This window comes from Acanthochromis polyacanthus, chromosome 11 (assembly GCF_021347895.1).
Source record: "Acanthochromis polyacanthus isolate Apoly-LR-REF ecotype Palm Island chromosome 11, KAUST_Apoly_ChrSc, whole genome shotgun sequence".
In the NCBI taxonomy this organism is placed as follows: domain Eukaryota; kingdom Metazoa; phylum Chordata; class Actinopteri; family Pomacentridae; genus Acanthochromis; species Acanthochromis polyacanthus.
Genome location: NC_067123.1, coordinates 18,669,021 through 18,696,682, shown reverse-complemented (window position 1 = coordinate 18,696,682; position 27,662 = coordinate 18,669,021). Strand labels below are relative to the sequence as shown.

General features: G+C 39.8%; 1 protein-coding gene across 1 annotated transcript; it reads left to right on the top strand.

Moving 5' to 3' along the window:
- Window positions 1–1,633: 1,633 nt before the first annotated feature.
- On the top strand, window positions 1,634–18,153 carry matcap2 (microtubule associated tyrosine carboxypeptidase 2). Its single transcript, XM_051955766.1, has 7 exons — window positions 1,634–1,965; window positions 3,154–3,827; window positions 9,387–9,530; window positions 11,744–11,876; window positions 12,970–13,275; window positions 13,467–13,564; window positions 15,767–18,153. Exons 1-7 carry the CDS (start codon window positions 1,941–1,943, stop codon window positions 15,923–15,925), a joined length of 1,539 nt encoding a protein of 512 aa, XP_051811726.1. The 5' UTR covers window positions 1,634–1,940; the 3' UTR covers window positions 15,926–18,153.
- The last annotated feature ends 9,509 nt before the right edge of the window (window positions 18,154–27,662 follow it).

Here is a 27,662-nt window from a genome sequence, read left to right as displayed (position 1 = left end):
AAAAAATCCAAAATGGTGACCAGGAAGTAGCAAAATCCGAGCTTCATTTTCTCGTCGTTGAAACCAACGGGTGATGTCACGGTTAGTTCACGCCTGGTTGCCAGCAGACCCAGTGATATTAACAATGGGTCAATCCATGTAAAATTTAAAAAAAAAAAGTTACTACCTGACCCCCTGAGAACAAGCTGTTTTTTAATGGACAATAGCTTTAGCATATTTGATGAAGTCATGTACAATTTTATCTTCATATTATGAATATATTCGGAGTTACAGGCTTTTGAAGTACATAGTGGTGGATCAATTTCTCCCTTTTCAATTTGCATTACTTGGACAGTTTGAGTCCACAAAAGTTCACACGAACAGAAAATACACACATGAAAACAAACAAATTATTATCACATCCACTCCAGGTGTCAGACTCTAAAGTCAAAGAACTGCAGCAGTTTATCGTCTATGACATAGAGTCATAGGGACACGTATTAGTGTCCTGGATGTGATACCTGTTTTCTGATAATTCACTGGAGAAAACCTTTAATAGTACATTTCAAGGAGACTAAACTTCCAAGAGTTGTATCACTATGTAGGCAGGTGGTTGGTTAAAACAAGTCACAGTTTATGAAAGGTTTCATTTTTACCTATGTTTTGATCCCAGGCTCATCTTATATATTGCATATTTTGACAGTCACCAAACATAAATTGTTCAAGAAGAAAATTCTTCCTCTAGAAGTAGCACCTTAAGGTTCAACTAAAGTTTGTTGCAGACCACACGGACAATGAAAAGGCCTTCTGAAGGAAAGTTCTGTGTTCAAATAAAGCAAAAAATTAGCTGTTTGGCTACAATGACCAGAAATATGCATGGAGAAGACAAAGTGAGGCCCCTTAATCCCAAGAACACCCAACCTACCATCTAGCATGGTGGTGGTGGTGTTATGCTTTGGGGCTGTTTACACAAAATAAAGAAGGTTAGATGCTGGACACAGCTGTATGCCCCAACAAGACAATGACCCAGAGCACACATGGAAATTGCTAAACCTGTCTAGAATGAAGGTTGTAGACTGGCCTCTCCTGAGTCCTGACTTTAACCCTGTCGTGAATCTGTGAAAAGACACAAGTTTATGTCAGAAAGAGAACAGATTTAACTGAACTGCACCAATTATGTCAAGAGAAGTGGTCAAACATACAACCAGACATTTGTCTATGGCTGCCACGTGCTTAAGTGAGGTGAAAATGGCCAAAGGACGTTTAACCAAATATTAGCATTACAGTATGACCCAGCAGATTTCCAGAAGATCTAAGCAGAATGCACGACTGTTTTTGTTTTTGTTGTTGTTTTTCGTATCAAAGACGCATGCGTTTCAGTCATTCCATCATAGATAATTTAAAGCTATAAGAGCCACTGGAAACTCAAGACTGCCGTGATATAAATGGCTTGTATAAATACAAGCTTATGTAAAAAAAATAATTCACAGCTGTATACACATGCTGTTCACAATTTAAATTCATTTAGTATTGAAAAAACGAAAAAACAAAAACGTATTTATATTTGCAATTCCCCATGACAGTTGAGTGCGACCCTTGTGTAATCCCAGGACTTCATTTCCCATGAGCCGTGCGTGCATACATGCGCCGTCACCGACGAAACCATGGAAACAGATCAGTCACTGCAGTCTGAATCGCACAGCTCGGCTCTCTGTTGCCAGTTTCACTCGTTCGGCTGAGGTGTAGTGTAGGCGGACGTCTAATGTCAGCTTTAATGTAAGCCTTTTAAAAAATATGAAAATAATATCAGTGCGTGTCTTAACATGCAACCAGCACGAGTCTCTGTCATCGTCAGCTTTCTGTTTGGACATTAGCCGGCTAGTTTAGCTACGTTAACTTTGCTAAGTACCGTCTTCGAGCAGCACCGTGGCAATTAAGATTCAAAGAGACCTTACCAGAGGATGCTGGAGTCAATCAAAGTAACAGGTAATGTTATATTTATCTTTACAACATATCAGGAACATTTACACAACACCCCTTTAGAAGTATCGGCAACTTTTCTATTACAACGATATAAAGGTTTAGGCTGTTACATTGCCTTATTATTACCAGAGAAACCTTAAATGCGAATGCAAAAAAAATCATGTTTTCATAAGCTTGTATATATTATTTGTTTCCTTGCGTTGCACACACCGTACGCCGTGTTGTATAGTGCTGCTGTATCCCACGCATTTGTGCTTTAAGACTCAGAGCAGTCTGACAGATTGATGAGCTTACTCACAGCTGAATCCTGATGATCCAGTGCAATGCTTTAATATTAGAGCTTTCGTATATGTATAATGATAATGGATTAGATAGAAATGTCTGCATTTGATTTAATTTGTTATGCATTTCATTGAATTCTGTTATATTTGATATCTGGCTTGAAAATGTCACAAGTCACCTTTGCAAAACTTTGATCATCCCAGAACTCACTAAATGGATGTCTGGGTTGATTCCTGTTTTGCCAACAGTTTGATGCGATTGTAGCCTTTATTGTCAGTGGAAACCGAATGATCCACAGCTGATGTGTTAGGTAATAGTATTTGACTTGGTAGCTGAGCAAGCCAATGAAGCTCCAGTTTGTACTATTCTCCCTTTCAGTCATTACTGTGCAGCTGAGCTCATTAGTCTGTGCTGTCTAGTTTGTGGCTGCGTGGATTCTGCCTCAGTGCTCCTGTCTGAACAGAGAGCTTGCTCTGACTGGAATCATGTCCAGATCACCTTCGTGGAAATCGCAGAGCCCTGCATTCTGTACTGGCAGTCTCTGGAGACATGAAGAGAATAATTTTCTCTGTGAAAGCAGAGTACTGACTCATGAAACTCATTGGTCCATAGCCACAGACTGCTGACATAATAGCAGTCCAGTACAAGTCCAATTAGGTGCATATGAGTCACATCCCGTGACTATGATTGCAATAAAACCCTTTAAAGTGGGAAAAGCTTGTTGCATTGCTTACAGAATTGTGCACAGGGTTGTTGTAATCACACTGAATGCAAGTTAATTTTATCCAACCTTGATAAGAGGATTAGTCCATCTAGTTGTCTATTAAAAGCTCTGCACGTGAAGGTGATTCTAAAGTAAGCATCAAACGCATTCACTGTCTTGCCTTATTAGTCTATTTCTTATTTCAGAGAGACTCCACTGGCCTGAAGAAGAAATGTCTAAGAAGTACATCTTAAACTATGGTGGCAAGGCAGTGAGTCCAAGCCAAGTGTACCTGGAAAAGGTTTCCTCCACTGTTCTCAAAGACCTCTTAAGCGCCGGCTCTAACAGCTACAATGTCCTGCTGCAGGCTGAGGAAGAGGAGAAGAAGAGCCAAAAGCAGTCCCCGTACAAGAGGCCGAAGACATCGGTGAAATGTGGCGTCACGTTTAGTAAAAGAAATCGTCCAGGCATTGCTCTTAGAAAGGCACGTGTTCCAGAAAGTGGCAGCAAACCTGCCCAGACAAATCGTGGCCTCTCAAGCAGCCACTCCAGTCTCCTTAAACCAGCGCGGAACATCTCAGTTGTGGGCAACACGATGGGCCTCAACCCTCGAGCAGCTCCACAGCTCAGGAAGACGTGTGTCCCTAACTCGCCTCGCACCAAACTTCCCTCTTTGCACAAAGCGACAGTCTCACGGGAAGTGGAAAATGCCAAGAAGCTCTGCATCCTTACAGCCATCAAACCATCTAATGTTGAGAGGGAGAAGGCCAAGTTTTTTAAGTCTGACTTCAGCTACAATCCACAGTTTGAGTACAGCAACCCTGTTTCTCCACTAGTCCTGGCACGGCATAACAATGCTTCAGATCGCTTCTTGACGCAGGTAAAGCTGCACCACAGCAATACCTACTTCCCTAAATAACCTCAGTGAGCTTCTAAGCAGCCACATGGTCCCAACACCAATACCATGTTCAAAATATAAAGTTTTGCATGTAATAGGTCATTCTTGGTGTCAAATATCTATAAGTGTGGGTTTGAGTCACAGGGCTTGGACTCAGAGATGTCAAAGAGTAATATAATCCATCCTTTTGTCAATTTGACAGTTTTATTGCCCTAGGACCAAGTGTTTACTTTAGTAATTTGACTATTTCAATTTGAGTGTTATTTTGGACCATCAGTTTGAACAGTAATTACCTGGTATTGTTTAAAAACTCTCGAGACAAATTACAGCTAAAGATATTGTGTCAGCAAATATGTCCCATTCAAAAAAGTTTTTTTCTAGAATTTCTGACGATGCTACCAAAGACCAACACAGATACTTAACTGTGGACCACCGCAACTGTCTAAAACACAAACAAGGGGCTCTCTGTGCTTGCACTACGGAAAATTTGTCTCTAACCACTGTGGCTAAAGTGCTAGAATTTTGTTTAGCCACATTTAATCACACTTTTTCAGTATCTGTACTGCGGCGCACGAAATTTTGAAAAAATTGAGTCATTTTCCTGCATTCTGGTGCATTTTGAGGCCAAAAGTTATGTTCAATATTGCTTCAGTTTATTTCAACATTTTAATTAAAAAAAGTACATATTTTTTATAAAAAAAAAAATTCAGTATCTTTTTATTTAAAATGATTTTTCAACTCTTACATGCCCTCTCCTTGTCCTCCTTGTTGTACGCCTTCCCGGGGTTAGTCCGAATCCTTTTTTCTGATTGGCTGAGACGAGACACGTGACAGTGTGCATCTATTAATGATCGAAACATTCGGGTCATTCTGGTTATACTCGGTAGCGCTCTTCAGTAAAGGAGATGCGGTTTGTTATTTTCTTTGATTATCGCTCGGCAAATTACGAAAAAGTTGTAAGTTAACCCTTTTTTCACATTTATTAGGCAAAATTAGCTTCGTCACCGTGGCGAAACATGCTAAAAATGGCTTCGCCATCCTGAGGAAGGCTTCGCCTATGACGAAGTGGCAAATGGCTAGCGCTAGCACAGGCTCTGATGAAACAGTCTGGAGGTTTCCTTTTACCTCTGTTGTCGACCGTCATACTCCTCTTTGGAGAACTTTTAGGAAGTCTGATTAAACGGCAATAAAGAAAAGATTTAGAAATGACTCAGAAGACACTAGTCTGTTTTTTTCTTTACTGTCACAACATAAGTCACTCAAAAAGGTTCAAAATAAAAAAAAAAATTGAAGAAAAAACAGGGAACAACCATAACAGATTTCTTCGCGATAATTGTTCAGAGCGGTGCTCAACAGATGACTCGCCACAGATTTTGCCGTATTCAGAAGAAGATCTGTTAGCCGGCCATCTATCTCATTGATTCTGCCCATCGGTACAGGAGATACAGATGGTCCGGGTGTCGAAGAAGACGAGGAGGAGGAGGAGGAAGGACAGGTTAAAGTAGTTGGAGAAGAAGGTGTGGAAGGTGCTGCTTCTCCTGCGGTTGCTGCAGGCGAAGAAGGTGATGGTGAAATAGGCCTGCCTTCTCCCAGGGATGTCGCAGGTGAAGAAGGTAGTGGTGGTGGTGAAATAGGTCTGGTCTAGGGCAATAAAACTGTCAAGTTGATGAAAGGTGGATTATTTTACTCTCTCATGTCAGACCTGAGTCCTGAATTGGTTGACTTTACTTGGACATTGACACTAGTACTTCACCTTGACTTTACCCTTTTACTTAAAAAGGCTTGATATACTCTCTGCCAAAACATTAAAATTTGTGTTAACAAAACTGTGAATTAAGTAACAGTTAATACAACCAACAAGACTGCATTTGCAGGAAGTGCATCTGACAGTGCCCTCCAGTGTAATATAACATTCAGAGGTTTTAGGGAAACAGAATTCTGATTTTTATATTTCAACACTTTAAATGCCACATTCTTGCTGACAGATTATATATATATATATATATATATATATATATATATATATATATATATATATATTATTGTATATGATACCCTCCTGCTCCAATGGCGCCATACCAATGGCTGACCCTGTGCTCTGACCCCTTCAATTGGGGGGATATGTGAAAAACTGAATTTCCCTCTGGGGATAAATAAAAATAGGAGAAGAAAAAAAAACATACCACAGTAAAAAAACAAACAAACAAAAAAAAACACCAGCTTAGAATCTCAAACTTTATTAAGGACTAGCAATTTTCATTGTGTACCTAAGATTTTTTATGCTATTTTGACCTCTGTTAGATTTTCAGCACTAATTTAATTTTTAGTAGTTATTACTCATATCAATTATCCCACAGAGAATTATGCCCAAGCCTTCCTGTTTTTTTGGTTCAGTGTCTACCTGCCCACTACCACACAGGAAATAGGCAAACTTAATATCCAGCTGATGAGCATTTAGCAGCTAAAGAGCCAGATATTTTTTTCTCAGGAAAAAACAGAGCAGTAAGGAGAGCTGTTCGCTAGTGATTGTTGTAGTTTTAAAATGCATAATTCTGATTAGTGTGGAAACAGCACCTAAGCCTTAATGCTGTCATATAAAACAGAGGAAGAGCCGATAACTCGATGGAAAATGCACATGAAAAATATTAATTATTTTATAATTTAATACATTTTATGCTTAATTTCTGGAATATATTTAGTTTATTTATTGTTTTATTTTTAGCATTTATTTAACCAGATTAGTCTCATTGAGATCAGAGCTCTCCTTTGCAAGGGAGATCTGACCAAGTGGGCAGCAGCGTAGTCATATTAAAAACAGTAAACAACCGATGAAATTAACAACATTAAAACTTGTTCACATATAACACTTGCACACAGACAAGGTAGACTGTAATGATTTCACCAGAACTTTAAACTCATTCAGTGCAACAAGGGCTTGAAGTTGAAGTTGAGATTGTAATTTATTCCAAGCATTAGGTGCTGAAAACCCCTGTGCTGTGGGGACAACAAATTGCAGAGTCTCCATAGATCGGAGGATGTGACTTCCATGTTTCATTGTGAAAAGACAAGACAAATAGCAAGGAACATTACCCAGAGTGGTTCTGTAAATAAACACGTACCAATGACTGAGACGTCAGATGCTTAAAGATGTCCCATTAATTTGTCCTGAGGTGAAGGCGACAGGGAAGGCTTGGACTTTCTGAAGCTTGTGATCATTTAAGAACAGTAACTACGTACACAAAAGTCTTCACCGGTGTCTGCTACTGAGTCGTAGTTGACAGTAATAGTCCCATGGTAATCCTATGACACCAGTGTTGCAAAGCAAGGGTAAATATCACCTTTGGGCCTGTTCAGACCCAACACAGACTAATCTCAGTCGAGGTAAGTCAGTGTTATTTATGTAGCACATTTAAATCAACCAGTGTTGAGTCACAGTGCTTACCAATAAAGAAATAAGATTAACAGTACAAATTTACATCAGTGTTTTCATTGTTAAGGTTAAGACCATACAGTATTACATGTTAACAAATGTTACAAATGTACCTGACTATGGTCTCTCTGCAAGTACAAAAGGTACAATATTCAAGGAAAAGTGGGTTACAGAAACTTGAAACTTGCTTGCTTGCATGCAAAGCACAAGCAGTCAATGGAAGTGCAAAAGTCCCCTTAATTCGAACCCAGAGGCAGTGGCAGGTCATTCATCACAACTACAACGACATCCCTGGTGCACGAGGTTGGTGCTGAGCTGTTTAATTGGAGATCAGCAACCTCATGCCACATGAGCAAGCAAGCTGGATGCTGCGATCACAAAGGCTGGCTGCCAAAGCTGTTTAGCGTCAGAGCAGATCAGCACTGATCGTCTGTTGTTCAAGTGAAAGTGGCAGGGATAAATGAGTTCATAGTGAAGGATTAATTTAAAACTGACTAAAATCAGCCTCAGCTGCAGTCTTAGCGCATGTCTCCTCAGAACCAAGATTTGGGCATGCAGGGAAGTGTGTGTAAGATCAGACATATTTCTAGTGAACAGGAAAGCAGCCCTGTGGTGTTCTGTTGCAGGCTGATTTAGTAACACGAGTATTCAGATAGTCAGACAAGGAAAAAGTGAGGGAGCTCAACAGGAAATGCAGTAAGATAATCCTCCAGAGGATGCTCATGTTTTTTTTTCCTGAAGTCTGCCCTAGTTTGTCATTTTCTTTCCCTGTGATCTCCTTAAAAGTAAACTGTAGCCACTTGTATCACATTTGCCTCACAGTATTGCAGTCAGGGTGTTTGACAAGGAACACTAAGTACACTAATACTCAGTAAATTACAGTATAGAATTCAGCATGAATTCATTCAATGTAAAGGAAGGCTGCAAGCTAGAGTTTCATAGAAGTACATCTTTTCAAGGTTTAACGTAGTGTGAGACAAGACTCCTTTAAAAAAGTCCCTTCATTATTCAAGCCTAAATTACATAGTAGAGTACAGCAGTATCATTTCTGACAGCTGAAATCTTGAAAAAATGCGTGGTGGAAATTGTGGCACCATAGACATAGATAGACACTTTGTTAATCCCAAGGGAATTTCAAAGGTGGTTGTTCCTTGTATCATTTCCAGTGGTTAACTGCCGATAAGTCTGCAGCGGTGGACTTGTAGTAGGATCGCAATCATGTGATTGTCAGCAGGCAGCAGACATAGTGTTCACATGTAGTCATAGTTACTGTGATGCCGTGTATGCCGGTGTCTTGCAATGATACAGAAGTCTGTAACAGATCCGTGGATCCAGACTATAAGCCGCATCACTGCCAAAATCTAATCACTTGGTCCTTATGTTGTTTCTGACCTTCCCTGAAAATTTCATCCAAATCCGTTGGTCCATTTTTGAGTAATGTTGCTAACAGACAGACAAACGCTCCACCTCCTTGGTGGAAAAATAAATCAAAACTTAGTGTTAGCTGTGAGAAGTGCAGTTGTTTTTTTGTTTTTTACTATTGGCTACTTGGGCTGAAAAAATGTCTCATACATCCAGGATTTTATATCTTAAAGATAATAATTTCATATTTATTAGTTGAGCTACACTGCGTATTGCTACTTGCCCATTGGTGACACTAACAGAAAAAGTAACAGAAATGCTAACCTAAGTTGTGATGAATCATCATGTCTTTGTTACGTAGTTTGCCAGAGAGCGCTAACAGACTGACTGTAACCCATAAAAGCCTGCTCACTGTGTGTCTTGGTTACAGTTATTTAAGCTCTGAGCAATAACCAGCCCAAACACAGGACAAATAGAAATCCTGCTGCTGTATTTTGAATGGCATTGGCTCCTTCAAAAGCATAGTTTCTTATATTTAACCACGTAGAGACGCACACACACAGACACTGATGCAACCAATGAAAATGTTCAACACACTTGACAGATATTGGTTGCATGTGTGACCAAAATGGTGGCACTCTGGATCCCTGCTGTGTTGTCGCTGGTAAGTGTTACATGTGTAAAGCAAGTGTCAAGCACAGCCATTAGCCACCGGCAATTTAACATTGTGATTTTCTCATCTCTTGTAGGCAGTCCACATCATGGAGCTTGCCCTGCAGAGATACGGCACCTACGAGAAGTTTGAGCAGATCACTGGGGGCAACCTCCTCACCAAAAGTCGTATCTGGCACAGCGTCAAGAAATACATGGAGAAGGAAGGCTGCATGGGGGAGGTAAGAGAACAGGCTTCTCGGGATTTGCATGAAGGAGGAGGGTGATGCTGTGCTTTTTAGCTGCGCATTCTTACGATGTTTTAGTATTTTATTATTTTTTCTACTTTATTTCAAGCACAACACATTCCCTCTGTAGAGCACATTACATACAGTAAGATAAGAGATTGCACTTGGACTGTGATATTATTCCTTGACTGCCCTCTGCAGTGTGTGTCACAGTGGATTTGAACACCATCATTACAGAGCAGTAGACAGCAGGTTGTCAAAGCGAGTGTGCTCCAGGGAAAAGTCTTGCAAAAAGCCACCACTTCGTTGAAGTCGTCCTGCACTTTGCCTGTGTAGCTGTGTTTATGTAACCAAACAAGTGCATGTTACATCACCAAATTAGTAATGTTCCACTGAACACATATACACATGCACCTTGTGTACGCTTGGGAACGTCCTCGTGGGTTTACACACACAAGTTAGTGGAAAGAAAATACTCAGTAGTGAACGGCATCAAAGGAGCCGCCACCTACAACATTTGGATTTGTCAGTCTATTTGTTTGTTTCGTAAAATGGAATTTTGTTGGAAAACTAGATGTTGAAAGGAGTGGAAAACATATTTAGCTTTGTGAGTACAACAGCTCGCTGGCCAAACTACAACGAAAGCATCCTCTCCTGTTCTGTTGTTGTGCAGGTATATACAGTACTGTTCAAAACTCTGGGGTCACCGAGGCAATTTTGGCATGAAATTTCATGTTTTCCATAAAACTCACACTTTTATTTGTGTGCTAACATAGTTGCACAAGGGTTTTCTAATCACCAGTTAGCCTTTCAACACAATTAGCTAACACAATGTAGCATTAGAACACAGGAGTGATGGTTGCTGGAAATGTTCCTCTGTACCCCTATGTAGATATTCCATTAAAAATCAGCCGTTTCCAGCTAGAACAGTCGTTTACCACATTAGCAACGTCTAGATTGTATTTCTGATTCGTTTAATGTTATCTTTATTGAAAAAACCCTTTTTCTTTCAAAAACTATGGACATTTCTAAGTGACCCAAACTTTTGAACAGTAGTGTATAATTAAGTTAAAACAATCTCTTCATGAACAAAAGCTTAATCACACTATCCTCTGAAATTTACTCAACAGTGGAGGGTATTTAGGATTAAACTGCACAGGGTGTAGTTGTATCAAAAACCTAGACAGTCATCTTTCTTCCAGACTGGCCCCCAGTCATCGTTCGTGATCCATTACAACAATATTTGTATCATCTGATGCAAACAAGTATGACAGGGATAGAATAAGTATCACCTGTGGCAATGTTATTGGGCTCAGTGTTTCCTTTCAAAGCCAAACAAGCAGATCTATAGAAGCCATAATATCACAGACAGTAAATCTATTGTTATCTTGTGCACACAACAACCTCTGTATGAAAGTTGGCAGAAGTAAGTTATTTTTTATTAATTTAAATATGTGCACAAGTTTGGGTTAGCTACTTGGCATTTGTAGTGTTTTCTAACCACAAATAGCTTTTGTATCACTGCAGTTTTTGTTTTCTTGGCCTGCAGCCCTGTGACTTCCCATAAAATGTTGTCAGTATACACTTCTTAAGGTTGATTAGGTGCTTTTAAGCATTGCTTGTGAAATTGGTGCTGTGTGCTGAGGTTGGGATCCCACTTAGCAAATATGATTGCTTCTTTAACTTTTAGGGCCATTTATTTGACTTAAATACGCTTCGATTCACATTCAGTTTCTTGCTGAATCTGTAATTCTTCACTTACTAAAGTCATCAATTGGACACAAAATCAATGTCATTATCTACATGTATGTATTAATTAGTCTGTTAGCGGATATTTCCTGGTTGGGGCTATTCTCTTTGTTTTGAGGTGCTTGCCTGCATCTCATGTAGTCAAACTGAACAGAAGAGAAAGATCAGAATTTACATACTAAAAGACATATTACGATTATATTATAAGCTGTTAGTCTTACATATATAATGTACATTGGGCTAACATTTCTGAGTAGTAGAGATAAATACAATAACTTTATTATTTTAAATGAGACGACTCAAAGGAAAAGACACTGGCAACATCACCTTAAAAATCACCAATCAACATTTGACACATAGATTCTCACAAATGAATGGTTTGATGACACAGTAATGCGATAAATGACAGAATGGTGTCACACTCCTCGACTGTGATTCCATGTGTGTTGTGCTGATAGATAGTCGTCCAGGTGACAGATGACCTCCTGTCCAGAGCCTCCATGACGGTGGTGAACAGCAGGCCCACTTTGACGATCAACATCTCCAGCGCCCGAGAGCACTGGCTGGAGGGCATGCTGAGGCACGAGATTGGTGGGTGAAGAAGTTCTCACACAAAGCTTGCATTCAATTCTTAATATGGGGTTCCAGCAACATGGGAAACCATGAATACTGACTAAATCTGACTGTAATGTAGTTCTTCACAAAACATTAAACTCCTTAGAACAGGGGTGTCAAACTCGGTTTAGTTCAGCAGCCACATAGATCTCAAGTGGCCGGACCAGTAAAATCACAGCATAATAATCTATAAACAAGAAAAGCACTCAGAAAGCACAGTACTCTGTCAAGGCTGCTCAGCCGTTGCATCATTTCTGATGGATAAGTCCCAATAAGTCTGCGCCGGTGGACTTGTAGTAGGATCACAATCATGTGATCATCAGCAGGCAGCTGACGTAGTGTTCACTTGTTGTCATGGTTACAGTGACGCCATGCTGCTATCTCACAGTGATACAGAAATCTTTACCAAATCTGTAGACCCAGACTATAAGCTGCATCACTGCCAAATTCTAATCACTTGGTCCTTGTATAATTTCTGACCTTCTCTGAAAATTTCATCCAAATCCGTCAATCTGTTTTTGAGTAATTTTGAGTAAACAGACAGACAGACAAACATACGCAGATCATCATATAACTCCTCCACGTTCCTTGGCAGAGTAATAACTATGTTTTAGTGCAAAAAAGTACACTTCTGAAAATGTTCACATATATGAACAACCTGAAATTCCTTAAGAAAAATAAGTGCAATTTCAACTATGTTATGCCTCAGTTTATTATTTACTCTTGTGCATTACAACTCACAGATCACATTGTATCTACAATAGCACAAAAACATTTGGTCACAGGTATCTGGAACTAAATGATTTAGCAGTTTAAGATGAAAACAACTTGTCAAGATCTGTAAATAATTTTTGAATTTCCGGTTTTACACATTTACAATTTGCAGTTGATGTCTTCTCTGTAATTTTTACCCCGTGGGCTGCATGTTTGACGTCTCTGCCATAGAGGATTCACTTTATGACTGTTATTAGTATGATATCATGAGACCATTGGAGGAATATAGTTAACGCTGGTACGAATAAATTTGTCTTTGGCACAACTGTCCAACTAGTCTGTCTTTGTCCATCAGGCACACATTACTTCCGTGGCATCAACAATTGCCACCAGCCGTGGAGCAGCAGCTTGGGCAGAAAGAAGCACAACCTGAAGCCTCTGAACCCCACAGAGGAGGGTCTGGCCAGCATCCACAGTGTCTTGTTCAGGAAGGACCCCACACTGTGGCGTGCTGCCCTGCTCTACTACACCGTCTATCAAGCCAGCCACATGTCCTTCTCTCAGCTCTTCCACAGCCTTGGACGCTTTGTCCAGGACCCCAACACCCGCTGGGACTACTGCGTCCGGGCCAAGAGAGGCCAGACGGACACCGCACAGCCAGGTCACTATTTGACTACATCGTATATAGGATTCAAATGGGGGTTTACTGCTATATGCAGCCAATGTTAGACTTGATTGCAGTATTAGCCTGAGTTAATTCATGTTAAAATTAGCATTCAAAATAATTTAGTCATCATTTAAATTCATATTTGACAAACTTTACTGGTTTTGTTTTCTTGACCTCCTTTGCAGGATGCTTCAGTAAAGACCAAGTCTACCTGGATGGAATCCTGAAGATTCTGAGATACAGAGACAAGATCAACTTCCCACTGCTGATGGCTCTTGGAAAGGTGAGGCATCTTCTGTCTAAAGTGATATTAGGCCATTTACTGATTCACTAAGCAGTAGCCAGGTTGAATTACTGCTTCCCGGATCATCCATAAATGAGAGAGCTTCGATTGATTAGCACAGTTGATGACGTTGACGCATTATCAGTATTTTACAATGATAATTTTTTATTAATTCCATTTTTAAGAATGTTTTCCTTTTTAATCACTACATAATAACTGAATCATGACATTGTAGGATCTTCGTGCTCACACAGATCTGTCTGATTGTCCCTGATCCCGATCTGTAAGTTCAAATGAGGACATCATTATTCACCAGTGATATCCTCCATTAGCACTTCCGTCCTCTGTGGATATTTGTACAGCTTTGTTTTGAGTGCCCACAGCTCCAACACACTGCAGTGAGCATGGTTGTTGTGCATCAAAGTAGCACAGTATGCTTCAGTGTTGTGCTGAGTGCAGAGGTAAATGAATTCTTTATCAGATCTCTCAGTCAGTTATGTTCCATTTAAAAACTACTTCTCATTGTTATTGGTGTCATGTTTCTAGTGTTATCTCCTCTTTGCCATTTATTCTACAGCTCCACTCAAGCAAATGGTAACAGCAGAGCACTATTGTTAGGTACATTCAGTCATATGAAATAAAAGTTCTTCTACAGACAGGACTGTAGTTCAGACAGAGGAAAACGTCATTAACATGGAATTGCAGCTTATATAACTACTCAGACGAGAGAACATACCATGTTCTTCTGCTTCAGAAGAGCTGAATGTGCTCATGATTAATCCAGGTGCTCATTCCAGCTGTAGATGTTGAATATGATGTAAGAAGTGAGGTGCTTGTAATACCAACCAGCACTAGAGGTTTGAGGGCAGAAAACATGAAAATGTCTCTCGTCAAATGATGAAAATCACCAACAGTCTAAAATTAAAATCATTGTGTTCTATTGTTTTATCATCTAGAGAAGAGTTATGAAACTCATTTTAACACAGGGGCCACATTCAGCTCAGTTTGATCTCAAGTGGGCCAGACCAGTAAAATCACAGCATAATAACCTATAAATAATGACAACTCCACATATTTTTTTAGTGTAAGAAACTACAATTCTGAAAATGTTCACATTTAATGAACTGTCTTTTTATAAAACATTATGAACAGTCTGAAATTTCTTAAGAAAAATAAGTGAAATTTTAACAATATTATGCCCCAGTTTATCATTTACACATTACACCTCACAGATCAGTGTGTCTACAAAGACTATAGACTGTATATAAAGATGGACGTAGCATCTGGCTCCAAAAATGAAGCCCACCCGGAAGTGTCAAAAACTTGCAATCTCATGCCGTCCGCTAGGGTTGGCTCCAAAAAGCTTTTGCTCCATAGACCCCAATTCATCACCGGAAAAAATAAAATTTGATAGACTGATTTTCTACAGCTCAGGATTTTTTTCGCGTTAGTTTTCATGGTCAAAATGGTCAATACTGAATTTTAAATAAATCGTTAAAGTTGACGGAGCCAGGGGGGCGTGGCTATACTTGATAGACAGTCTTGTCTGGAATGATTGACAGATCCTTTTATTCCGAAAGCAGCAACAGAAGCCTCTGCGATAAAATGTGGGCGGGATAAGAGAGTCTTCAGCTCTCAGTCTGGCCCGCCCATAGACTGGTCCTACCCCTAGTTGCTCTCCGGTCCAGCCTGTTTGATGACGCTTTTTGCGTCACTGGCTCCAAAAAATCCAAAATGGCGACCAGGAAGTAGCAAAATCCGGGCTTCATTTTCTCGGTGTTGAAACCAACGGGTGACGTGACGGTTAGTTCACGCCTGACAAAGACACACCCTTTCAGTCTCTCAGTTATCTGGAACTGAATGGTGTAGTATTTACTTTATGATCAAAAAAATTTGTCAAGATCTAAAAATTACCTTAAATTTTACAGTTTAACAAATTTACAATTCGCAGTTGATGTCTTCTCTCTAATTTTTGCACTTTGCAAAATTGTCCCACGGCCAGATTGCACCCTCTGGCCGGGCGGTTTTGGCCTGTGGACCGCATGTTTGACACCCCTAATCTAGATTGCACCCTCTGGCCGGGCGGTTTTGGCCTGTGGACCGCATGTTTGACACCCCTAATCTAGAGTGTTAGAATTTCACGTTCCGTTTATCTGCGGTCTGTCAGTTTGCCAAATCTCTCTTCTGTTTTCTGTGGCACAGGTGTCATTTGAAGACGTGGACCGCCTGAAAACCATGGCTCAGATGGAGAACGTCCGCATCCCACACTTCATGCAGGACCAGGCGAGGTATGCTGAGCAGCTGGCAAAAATCATGGCTGTCAACCAGCTGACTGACGAGGAGCTCAAGACCATCATCTGAGCCCAGCCCACCTTCCCTGCACAGTCCTGAACAAAAGCTGTCACACCACTGCCAGCCTGCCTGGCCTGCATGCATCAAACACCAACATCATGCATGCTAGCAGAGTTTGTGACATGTGCAGCGTGCTGTATTGCATGTAGTGTAGAGTTGTGTTAGACTGATTTGCACGATTTGATATTGGCCTGTAATTAAAGTCCACTATGACTCCCAGTATCTCCCCAGATAAAGAATGGATGACCCAAAAAAATCACAGCAGTGTGCTGTGTTTAGAGCTGGATGTTAGAACATATTCGGTGCCAATACAATACAAGGATTACTGTATCATTACAAACATTTGACTTTTTCCATATTTTGCACTTGTTACATTTACAGAATACTTGGTGCCAACTTTTTTTGTTTTTACATTTTTTCCCCCAATTTATATTGCATTGAGGTTTGATTCGCATTCTTAGGCTTGTAGGAATTTAGCTTCTACATCAATGACCAACAGAGGTTAGGTATTCCATGAAGAATTAAATTAAAACCTGATTCATTTTTATAAGCTCATGCTTATATTTGAAGCTTATAAAAGCTTATGGCTCAATGCCAGTTGATCATTTAGAACATGCACGCATAATTTGAAGCACAGCAGTCCAATCCTTCCTGACTCCAGCAATGTTTTCAAGCTCCTTCTCTGGTATTCTGAGGTTTTCCCAGGCCAGATGAGATATATCAGCTCTTTAGCATGACCAGACCAGCCACACTATGGAAAAAACCCATCTGAGATCAAGATGTGCACTTGGTAGTTGTCAGTAATGGCGATGCTGTTTCTAATTTAGTTGTAGTAATTATCAGCCAATATATATGTAGTAGGGACTGTATTCAGAATTCATACAACCTTCAAGAGAAAGACCAGGATATAGTAATGATTTACTTCAGTCCAAATGACTTACTCACAGACACAGACAACTAGTATGTGGAGGACCAGTGGAGTGGAAAATGTTTTTATTCGGAGGCCTTTTCCATCATTTTCACCTTTTAAATAAAGATACATCCACCGAAGACGTCGTCACAGTTCAGGTTTCAGGTCCAACTTTATTTTATTTTTCGCTTTTGTTTGTATTTTTGTGGAAAATTGAGAAATGGTTCTAATTTAGGTCTGCAAAGTGTTTGTGGAAAGCTCTTGTGCAAGGTTGTCTTAGGATGAGGCTAAATGGGTCAAACTGAAATGAATTTTAACAAATGACATGCTGATCAAACTTAATTATTTAAAGAAATGACAGTCTAATATATCAGTGAGAAGCTAACTGGCTGAAAATAAAAGCTGTGCCAGTACATGAGTTGATATCTGATCTAAAATCTGTTCTACATGCTTTTTAAAAACTTTAAATTGTTCAGTTGTTAAAGAAAACCTGAATGCCCAGTGTTTTGTAGGTTCATGCATGAATTAGATAGAGCATCCATTAGTTTTAGCTTAAACCACCAGAAACTTGTAGATATATTTCTTACAAGCACCTATGATCTAAGTGTACTTACCTTGTGTTTAAAACTGTCTCTTTAGTAAAGATGAATACAGTCTTGCACTCTGTTTCCTCTAGATACCACTTAGAGTTCCTACTTTTATGGTACTTGTGTTAGATGTTAAAACAGAGAGCTTCTGCTTGAGAGAAAGATGAGGGTAGTGGAATGATGCTCAGTTCTGCTGCCGCTGCAGAGATGAACTGATACTGTGTCAGTGCTTCATCAGCACCATCACACAGGAGTGATAATTAAAGTTGAGTCTGTCAGCATTGTTCTGCACCTGCTGAAAAGAAAATGAAAGTCATTTGTAATACTCTGTAATACTGTGACCTTAGGAAGGTGTTCTCCTCAGTACGCTCAGCGAAGCCCTAGTGATCCAAGTGCACTGACCTGAAGCCCAATGTGACTATTTGCACTTTCTTACCTTTGATCTACCTTTTAAACTGCACTGATATGAGCAGTTACTGTGTCGGTGTCATTTAGACAGACTGATGCATTTATGTTTTACAACACAAACCAAATGCCTTGTGGTTTTACTGTGATACTTGATGAGTGTTTCTGTTGTTGATACCTAGATTGACCTAAAACCGGGAGCCCTTTGCCTCCTCAAAGACCCCTTAAATGGTACAGTTTAATAACATGGGGTTTCTATGTGATGTTTTCTATTTGAACGATTTTTTGTGAAATTAATAGACTGAATCTTTGAATAAAGTTTACTCCCTTGAAAAGTTGCTGTGTGCTTAATACTTCGTAAAATTTTATTTTTAATGTTTGTGTTTCTTTCCATCTGTAGAGCAGAGAATTAGCAATAACAATACTGAAGGACCTAGGATCCCTGACGCGTCACTATACACACCAGTGAGCAGTGATTTCTAACACATCTCTGGGGGTCATCAGATGGAAACCTCCCTTCAACGGTATTTCGTCTATTTAGTCCCACAACACCTCCAGGAGTTTAGATGGTGAACTCTGGCATCCCAGGTTCACCCCCCTTAGTACCAGTTCACGCTGCTCCTACACAATCCAAACAGCACTGCCATCTTCAACTGACCCTGGCCCGTTTAGGAGATGCTCCAGGGAGTGACCAGTGCCAATGCTACCAGTTATATAGTGCAAGATGCTGAATACTGAGTGCCAACTGCTAAAAAGTGACCAAGAAACTATATTTATAAACTCTCCAAACCCCTCTAAATGCTAATGCTAGCTGCAAGACTACTACCATGTCCAAAGCAAACTTATCACTGACAACGAAACTACACAAGCCAGCTTACCAAACTTACTAGTGCTACATGCTAATGCTAATTGCTAAAATACATCACTGCTTCAGCCAAGCTCACCACAGACTGTACAAGTAGGCTGAGGTGAACTTGGCTGAAGTAATAGTGAGAGAGGTGCTCAGTGCATTGTGGGAAGTCCATTAGCACTCCAGGGCTACAGCGACAAAACCAAAGGATTGTTCAGGATGACCAAAGCCAGTCCTAAGTATAAGCTATTCAAAATGGAAAACTGAAGCCTATTCTTTAAAGCAGACAGGGCTTCTGCCTCTACATCCAAACTGGGAGCTGATCCCACAGCTCAGGAGCCTCATAAGTGAAGACTCTACCTCCTGTTCTGCTTTTTGAAATTCTAGGAGTCACAAGTAAACCTGCGCTCAGGAAAGGGCTCTGTGAGGATCATAAAGCACAATGAGGGCCTTAAGTTACAATGGAGCCTGGTCATTAAGGGTTTTGTGTGTAAGGAGAAGAATTTTAAATTCATAAGAAACATCTTGGTCCACCATAGCTCCAAATTTCCAAATAACAATACTGAAGACCAAGACTTGTAGAATAACTACACCAACCAGCCACAACATAACAACCATGTGGCAAATACTGTGTGGGTTCCCCTCTTACAGCCAAAACACTAATGACCAGCCGAGGCATGAACTCTACTAAATCTTGTGGACAAACTTGAACTCTCTATCAGACTTGAAGGTTTTGCTGACCACACTATCAGAGCAGCAGTGTGCATGAATATGTACCTGTCAACCCGGCTGGACAGTGGTAAATGGGTCTCCCCATACGAGCCGGGTTCTGCTCAAGGGTTCTTCCTGTTAAAAGGGAGTTTTTTTTTCTTGCCACTGATGCCTTAGGGCTTGCATTGGGGGTTCAGGCCAGTTGAGTTCTGTAAAGTATCTTGAGAAAATCTGAATTGTAATTGGTGCTATATAAATAGAATAGAATTGAATTAAAGATGTTCTACTATGCAGGTATAAAACAAATTCCATGTCTACTCCCATTTTCCAAAAAAGTAATAGAAAGACTTGATTATTCTTCCACGTGGACATGCACACAGACAGCTGCAGACACCAATGATGCAAAGTTGTTGCTATTATTTTACTTTTCTATAACCAGGAGATTTTGCTTGGAGATCTCAGTTTCATATGCATGAATTAGGTCATACCTAGATATTTGCTGCAGGCACAATTTTTGCACAATATTATGCTGTGCAGTTTTACTTTTATTGCTTTTCACATAATTTCTCTATCATTAATGATTTGATAAAATGCAGGACTTTCATAAACAGAGCAATTTCAATCCAGACTGTTCTCTCTGTAGACTGCTGGCACAGACTCTTCTCCTGAGGATTGAAGAGAAAAATGCCAAATAGATTTAAAAACCGGATCAGCCTAATGCTGGACTACAAAGCTTATGCTAACAGAATATAGGCTAAACATGTGAAGCTCCTGTCTGTGTCATAGATCAGTGTGGAGAGGTTCCTGAACTAAATGTGCTGACCCACAATCTGAGTGACCGCAGTAACTGGCTGCCTCTCTGCAGGTGCCACCCTTTCATTCATCTCGTTCATCAGCGTCTGGTTTCACTGCAGGGAAACTGGAAACCGCAGAGAGCCAACAGACCAGTGAATGACAGCTACAAGCAGTGACATGCTGGACAATGGGTATCAGTCTACTCACCATTCACGCACACACAGGCCTCACACTCCCACCTGCTCAGACTACGTTGAACACAATGTGCGCAACTATGTAGCGGAATGGAAACTGCAGTGTAGTCAGGTCTAAAGATGATCTCCTGTGGAAGTAAGAAGAGGTTTTCTAGAGCTGCTCACACTATTGCTCACAGCTCCACTAGAGGACAGCAACACTTAATGCATTTTCAGGAGGTGCCCCTGTAACAATAACACCATAACATAGGTCAACACTGCATATGCCTTACAATGATTGGTGATTTTTTTCCATAATTCATCCTGCTGCCATCTCTTCCCCAGGTAAATGATGCACACAGTCAGCCCTCCTCATCATGTAAAGGAGAACAGACCAACAGACCAGATCACATTATTCCTTTGCTCCATGGTCCAGTTCTGAAATTCATGACTATTAGTGCTGTCAGTAATGAACAGGGGTCAGCACGGTCATAGTCACTCGGATCCTTTTGCTACCTATTTTTCTGCCTTCACTTGTTGCCTAATCCTACCCACTCAGGGCCGGAGTGGGACTCATTTTCAGCCCTGGACTTTCATGCCTCAGACCGGCCCACTTTAGATCCCGACCTATTACTATTAAAATCATGTAATTCTAGCCTTGTCTTGTAATTCAGTGTGTTTTTCTAAAATATTTCCAATTCAGTGCAAGTAAGGGTTGCTTCACAATGAGGATTTATTCCAACATGAGTGCGCATCTCTAACATTATTCTTTGCAAACATATCAGAATCTATATTCTGTTCAAATGAGTGTTCAAGGATATCCAAACCTTAAAAATGAAATAAAAGAAGAAATAAAAATATTGAATTTAAAAATAAATAAATAAAGGTGTTGCACTTTCTAATAACACTATCATCTCTTTTTCCTCTGCAAGGAAACAGTTCCATCACAACTTAAATTTCACAAATATGAGAACATCAGTTAAAGGGCTAATCTCCAACACTATTCTTAACAACATCACAATGTGCTTTTTTTGCAATATCAAATATCAAGCAAATTAGTGTTCACAGATATCTAATCCTCATGTATAAAGAATAATTATTGCACTGTTGTCTGCAAGTTTGTTATTCACAGTATAACATAACTTTCATCCATCCTTCCTCTATACACCGCTTTATCCTCACAAGGGTCGCGGGGGGTGCTGGAGCCTATCCCAGCTCACTTGGGCGAAGGCAGGGGACACCCTGGACAGGTCGCCAGTCTGTCGCAGGGCTACATACACAGACGAACAAGCACACTCACATTCACACCTACGGGCAATTTAGAGTACTCAGTTAACCTCAGCATATTTTTGGACTGTGGTAGGAAGCCGGAGTGCCTGGAGGAAACCCACGCATGCACAGGGAGAACATGCAAACTCCATGCAGAAAGATCCCAGGCCCACCCCGGGATTCGAACCAGGGATCTTCTTGCTGCAAGGCGAAAGTGCTAACCACGCCTTATAGAAGCCCTATAACATAACTTGCTAATGGAATTTTATGGAATTTAATGGAATGTTTTGATTTTCATTCTATATTTATAACAACAAGAAAATAAAATCAGTAAGAGACAGAAACGAAAAAAGGTCCGTTCTTTCATTTTCTGAGACCGGAAGTGGTCATCAGCAAGTGTGGACATATATATATATATATATATATATATATATATATATATATTAATGCATTTTATTTTGAAAGTTTTGAAAGTTTTTCAGACATCAAAAGACATACAACACAAGGGTCACAATACAGACACAAACCACAAACAATGCCAGACCATACGAGGTGCATATCTCAACAAGTCAGTCCAACAAATAGTGAAAGTGATCTTTCGATGCCAGGAATAGTCCATGAGATGAGAGCCAAAATGTTCAGGGAGGTCCAGAAGGTAATGTCCCAGAGTCATGAATGTATAACAGGAAACAGGCTTATCAGGAGAACAGGCAGACAAATCAAATACAAAACAAAAGGAAAGCATCCAACCATAAAAAAGGTGTATTACAGAATACTGTAATTGTAACTAGCTTGATACTGTGTCTTTGTCCATCTTGATATAATCAATAAAGGGACCCCAGATCCGAAAAAATTTGGTATATCGCAATTCTTCAAGATATAAACAAGAAACCATGTCATTTAGCCATTGTTTAGAACAAGGTGCAGAGCTAGATTTCCATTCCCTCAAGATCACCCTCTTTGCTACAACCATACCAAACGTGAGAGCTTCTTGCATTGCTTTTGGGAGAGTCATGGAATAAGTAGAGCAGTGTAGTATTGGAAGGATACCTTCAGGTTTCAGTGGCTTGTTATAAATTACACTGTATAGATGAAAAATGTCATCCCAGAAACCACTGAGCTTGGGACAGTCCCAAAAAAGGTGTGCAAGGGTCCCGTCACTTACTTTACACTGGATGAGCTGAAGCCTTGCATTAATAGAACAAGCTTTGATCCCCTCCAGTGCCATTTCCCATAGCCCATCTGAAATCTCCACACCTGTGTCCTCAATCCAGGCATCTCTAATGTGAAGCGAGGACAGATGAGAGGTGAAAAGTGAGACAAACTGAGAGATCAGACCTTTAGACGTAGGACTAGTGGTCATTAAAGTGTAAAAATTGTGCTGGTCAGGTAACTGATCAAGGGGAAGAGACTGTCTTACAAAATTTCTAGTTTGTAGATAATGAAAAAAATGCCCAGCAGGAATCTGGAACATCTGCTGTAGTTTTACAAAAGACAGGTATTTGGAACTGAATGATACAGTATTTTACTTTTTGATCAAAATGACAAAAGTCAGACAAAAAAGACAAAAAACAATTAAAACAAAAAGATTCCAAAAATGATACACAAAGTGAAAAAAGCAAGAGACAAAATGACAAAAAAAGACAAATAACACGAAACAAAACAAAAATGAGACAAAAAATGAGACAAAAACATTACAAAGCAACAAAAAATGAGACAAAGGACAAAAACAAGTCAAAAACTTCCATACATGACACAAATGAGACAAAAAATGACAAAAACGAGAAACAAAACAACAAAAAATAGACAACACAAGCCAGACAAAAAACACAAAACGACAAAAACGATGCTTAAAGCAACAAATAAAGTGAACCACAAAATGACAAAAAAAAAAATGAACAAACGACAAAAATGAGACAACAAGGAAATCCAAAATGACAAAACTTGAGACAAATGAGATAAATCAAGGTTCAATGCTCAAGGTTTCTTTATTGTACCAGATTTTAAAATTGTTGTGCAAAAAGGAACTGAGCGATCCCAACAACAAATGAAATGTCAAAACACCCAACAAACATTCATACCAGACAAATCACAACAAAAAGCATAATAAATCAGAAAAAGGGAAAGGGAAACTGCTCCAACATATCCTGATCTACCTAAAAACAATCTGCACAAGAGTGTTTACCTGGTGGACTTGCTGTTAAGCATTAAAATAGCTGAGGGTACAAAACTGCACCTATAGCGTTTTGTCCGTCCCTTAGGGACCACAAGCCGGCAGCCCGAAAGCTGGAACTCCCCATTCGGGGGATGTGAGCAGTCTTTTAAAATGAAGCTGGCTTTGCGCTGCAGCTGTGTGCCATACAAGGCTGGCATAGTGGGTTGAGGCTTCCCAATTAACCAACCAGCCCACTCGATAATTTGGTTGAGGGAATTTTTGTCCTGTAGAGACAAATTTCCAAACCAGGTAACCAGATAATGCCGACTCAATAAAAGCATGATAAAACAGGGTCAGCATAGATCTATCAACATTAAAACGGGACAGTAAACTAAACGCTGATGTCCCTTCTAGCACAGCTCAAAAGTTAGGACGCCGAGAAACCTACAGCCGGTCGCAGCGTACGCATGCACCCATTCAGACAGAAAAAGACTAAAAACAACAAAACAAGACAAAATATTCTAAAGATGAGACACAATATGACAAAAGAACAATGAGTAGTCTAGTATTTTACTTTATGATCAAAACAACTTGTCATGGTCTAGAAATTATTTCAAATTTATAGTTTTACAAATTCATAATTTGCAGTTCATTTCTTCTCTGTAATTTTTACACTTTAGGGCCGGATTGGACTCTCTGCTGGGATGGTTTTGGCCCACGGGCCACATGTTTGACAGCCCTGGTAGAGTATATTTCAAAGTCAAAATGTATTTCTCTCATTGTTTTCATTTAAAATTGTTTCACCTGCTGCCCTGCTGCAGGAAACGCCAAATAAGGACATGAGAGGAGAGAGCACTATCTCGGCCTGGCTGCAGCCAGCCTGACATTGTTTTGATTTGAAATTGTTTTTTTTTTTGCTGTAACTGTTCGAACTGAATGGAATGAAGCTAACAAGTTTAACAGCCTCAGTCAGAAATCATTTCACTTTCATCTGATCACACCAGAGGCAACAACACCGTTGTTCATCTGCTGATCGACGAAGTTGATTTCAACCACTTTGACATTTAAATATGTCTGTTTCAACCATCCAAAGCGAACATCTGCAGTTGTCAGGATCCTCAAGTCAACCAGGTAAGAGACACTAAAACACCAACATGATCTCATATTTCACACACTTTGAAAAGACCTGGATTCATCTGTACATGTTGAAATATGTTGAAATATGTGCTCATAAGTGGTCTGCAGTGACTGTTTTGTGATGAAAATAACATGAACTTGTTGTTACTGAAGTTGAGAATGAGTTTGTGTGCAGCAGGTGTTTGTACAGTAAAATGTAACCTAGAAAGGAGCAGTCTGTGAACTGTGATCCAGATTAAAATGTCTCTTTTTTTTTTTTTACAAAAATCTGCACAAATTACAACCAGATTTACACAAATAAACATCAGTAAATCTGAAGATCAGGCCGAAGACAAAATCAAAGTAGAAAACAAACAGAAAAACATTAGATTCAAATGCACTTTGAATCTAATGTTGTTTTAACTCATCACTGTTATATCTGTGATTTTCTGACATACACTCCTCATTTAAATGGTCTAGAAATCATCAGTATTAGTTGTGTGTTTGTCCCTGATGTGTTGACTGAATGCACTGATTGAACACGTTTTTCTCTCCATCTTTGTGGATCAGGATCTGACAACTCTGACTTCCATCCCATGGACCTGCTGTCTGGCGGCATCACTGAGTACCGGTTTGGAAGCTTCAAGTATCGGGGCGTCTTTTGTGACGTGGCTCAGTGCACACGGCTGGATACCGAACACCCGGTATTGGTCAAGATCTTGAAGAAGACGGCCACAGACTCCCAGCAGCCCAACAGAGAGGTAGAGCCTCAGTCTTAGTCTCACACGTTTTTTTTTTCTCATTTTTATTTTTAACGTTTTTGAGTTGAACATGTATGGGAGGATTACCTTTACAAAAATATGGTTAGCACACACTTACATATTATTTCCACACCTTTACATATTGTTACTTTACTGAAAATCCGACCTTATGGGCTTCACATAGTCAGTCCACTTTGACCAGATAGTGTAAAACTTGTCCCTTTGAGTCCTGAGGGTAAAAGAAAGCTTTTCCATGGTATAGATTTCTTGAATTGTGCTAATCCAGTCTTCAACTGTCCACGGGTCCGGTTTTAACCGTTTCCTTGTTACGGCTTTCTTACTTGCTGCCAATAGTATCCAGAGCAACATTTGATCCTTCTTTCTCCAATCTATTACATTCACATTGCCCAAAGACACATTTTCAAAGTTACAGAGTATTTTACTGCCAAATGCATCATTAATATGCTCACATACCTGTGTCCGATACAATGTTATCACCGAACAATACCAAAAAATATGGAAATGATTAGCCCCTGAGGACCCACAGGATCTCCAGCAGAGATCACCACAACCCTGATGTCTCTTTTCAATAGGTGTAGTCAAAAACCTGGTTAGGTTCTTCCAACAAAACTCTCCCCAAGTGTTAGAACCCGTAGTGACCCATCGCAATCTACAGAAGTTCACCCAGCTTTCACTTGAAATTTCCATATTTCCTTCCATTTCCCATCTTCTCTTAATGTATTCTGTATTGGCCTGTTTACCTTGTTGAATGGCTTTATATACTTTAGATATTATTTTCTTTTGAGGAAATGTTTTAATTAATGTTAGAAAAGTCTGCAAGAACCCCAAGTTACTTTCATCCCATGATGTTTTTATATTCTGATCAAAAATAATGTCTAACCTGTAAGTATCGATAGAAATCATCCTGGCCGAATCCACATTTTTTTTGTAGAAATTCAAAACTCATAACGCCCCTTTGTGGATAAAAGAATAACAGCTAGTAAGTCTCTTTGAGATCCAACTTTGAAATCTTTTATCAAAGGCATTTGGCTTGAAGTCAGAGTCGTACGCACACCACCTGAGGATTCGGGAGAGATTTTCCAACTTACAAATTTGCATAACTCTATTCCACGAATTCAAGAGAGATTCATACATAGGGTCATTTGCAGAGCTGGTATTAGTTTGCAGATTTTTGTCAGCTAATAATGCCATAATTGGTATGTCCTTTGTAACAGTTTCTTAAACATCTTTCCACCCTACCGAATAAGTGGGTGAACATAATCCGATTAAAGGTCTCATTTGTGCAGCATAATAATATTCCAGAAGGCAGGGAAGGCCTATCCCCCCTTTCTCTTTTGTTAAATGCATTGTCTGATATTTTATCCTTGCTCTTTTATTTGGCCAAATATATTTTGTCAGTAGTTTGTCCCACTCATCAAAATGTTTTTGGACTATCTGAATTGGGAGACATTGAAAAAGGTAAAGGAAACGAGGGAGGATACTCATTCTGATTGAGTCCACCCAAGAATGTAGAGCCAAAAAAGGGACATTATTCCATCTTTGTAAATCTGATCTTATTTTTGAAATTAGAGGCCCGTAATTGGCCTGAAACATTTCAGATGGATCCTTTGTCAGGACAGTTACCAAATATTTAATGCTATGGGCATTTCATTTCCATTTGTGTGCACTTTTAATGTGTGTAGGTGGATTGTAATTAAGCTTTAATTCCTGAGTTTTGGTAATATTGAACTTATAGCCTGAAAAAGAGCCATATTCATCCAGCATTTTCATTCATTTGGGAAGCGACTGAGTGGGGTCCGTCAGGAATATTAATATGTCATCAGCAAACAGAGCTAATCTTTGCTCCCCTGATTTTAAAGTAACACCTTTAATTTCTGTATTCTGCCTCATCCATTGAGCTAAGGGCTCAATAAATAAAGAAAAAAGTATAGCTGATGCTCCACAGCCTTGGCAGGTTCCTCTTTCTAAAGAAATTGATTTGGATAGCCAAATG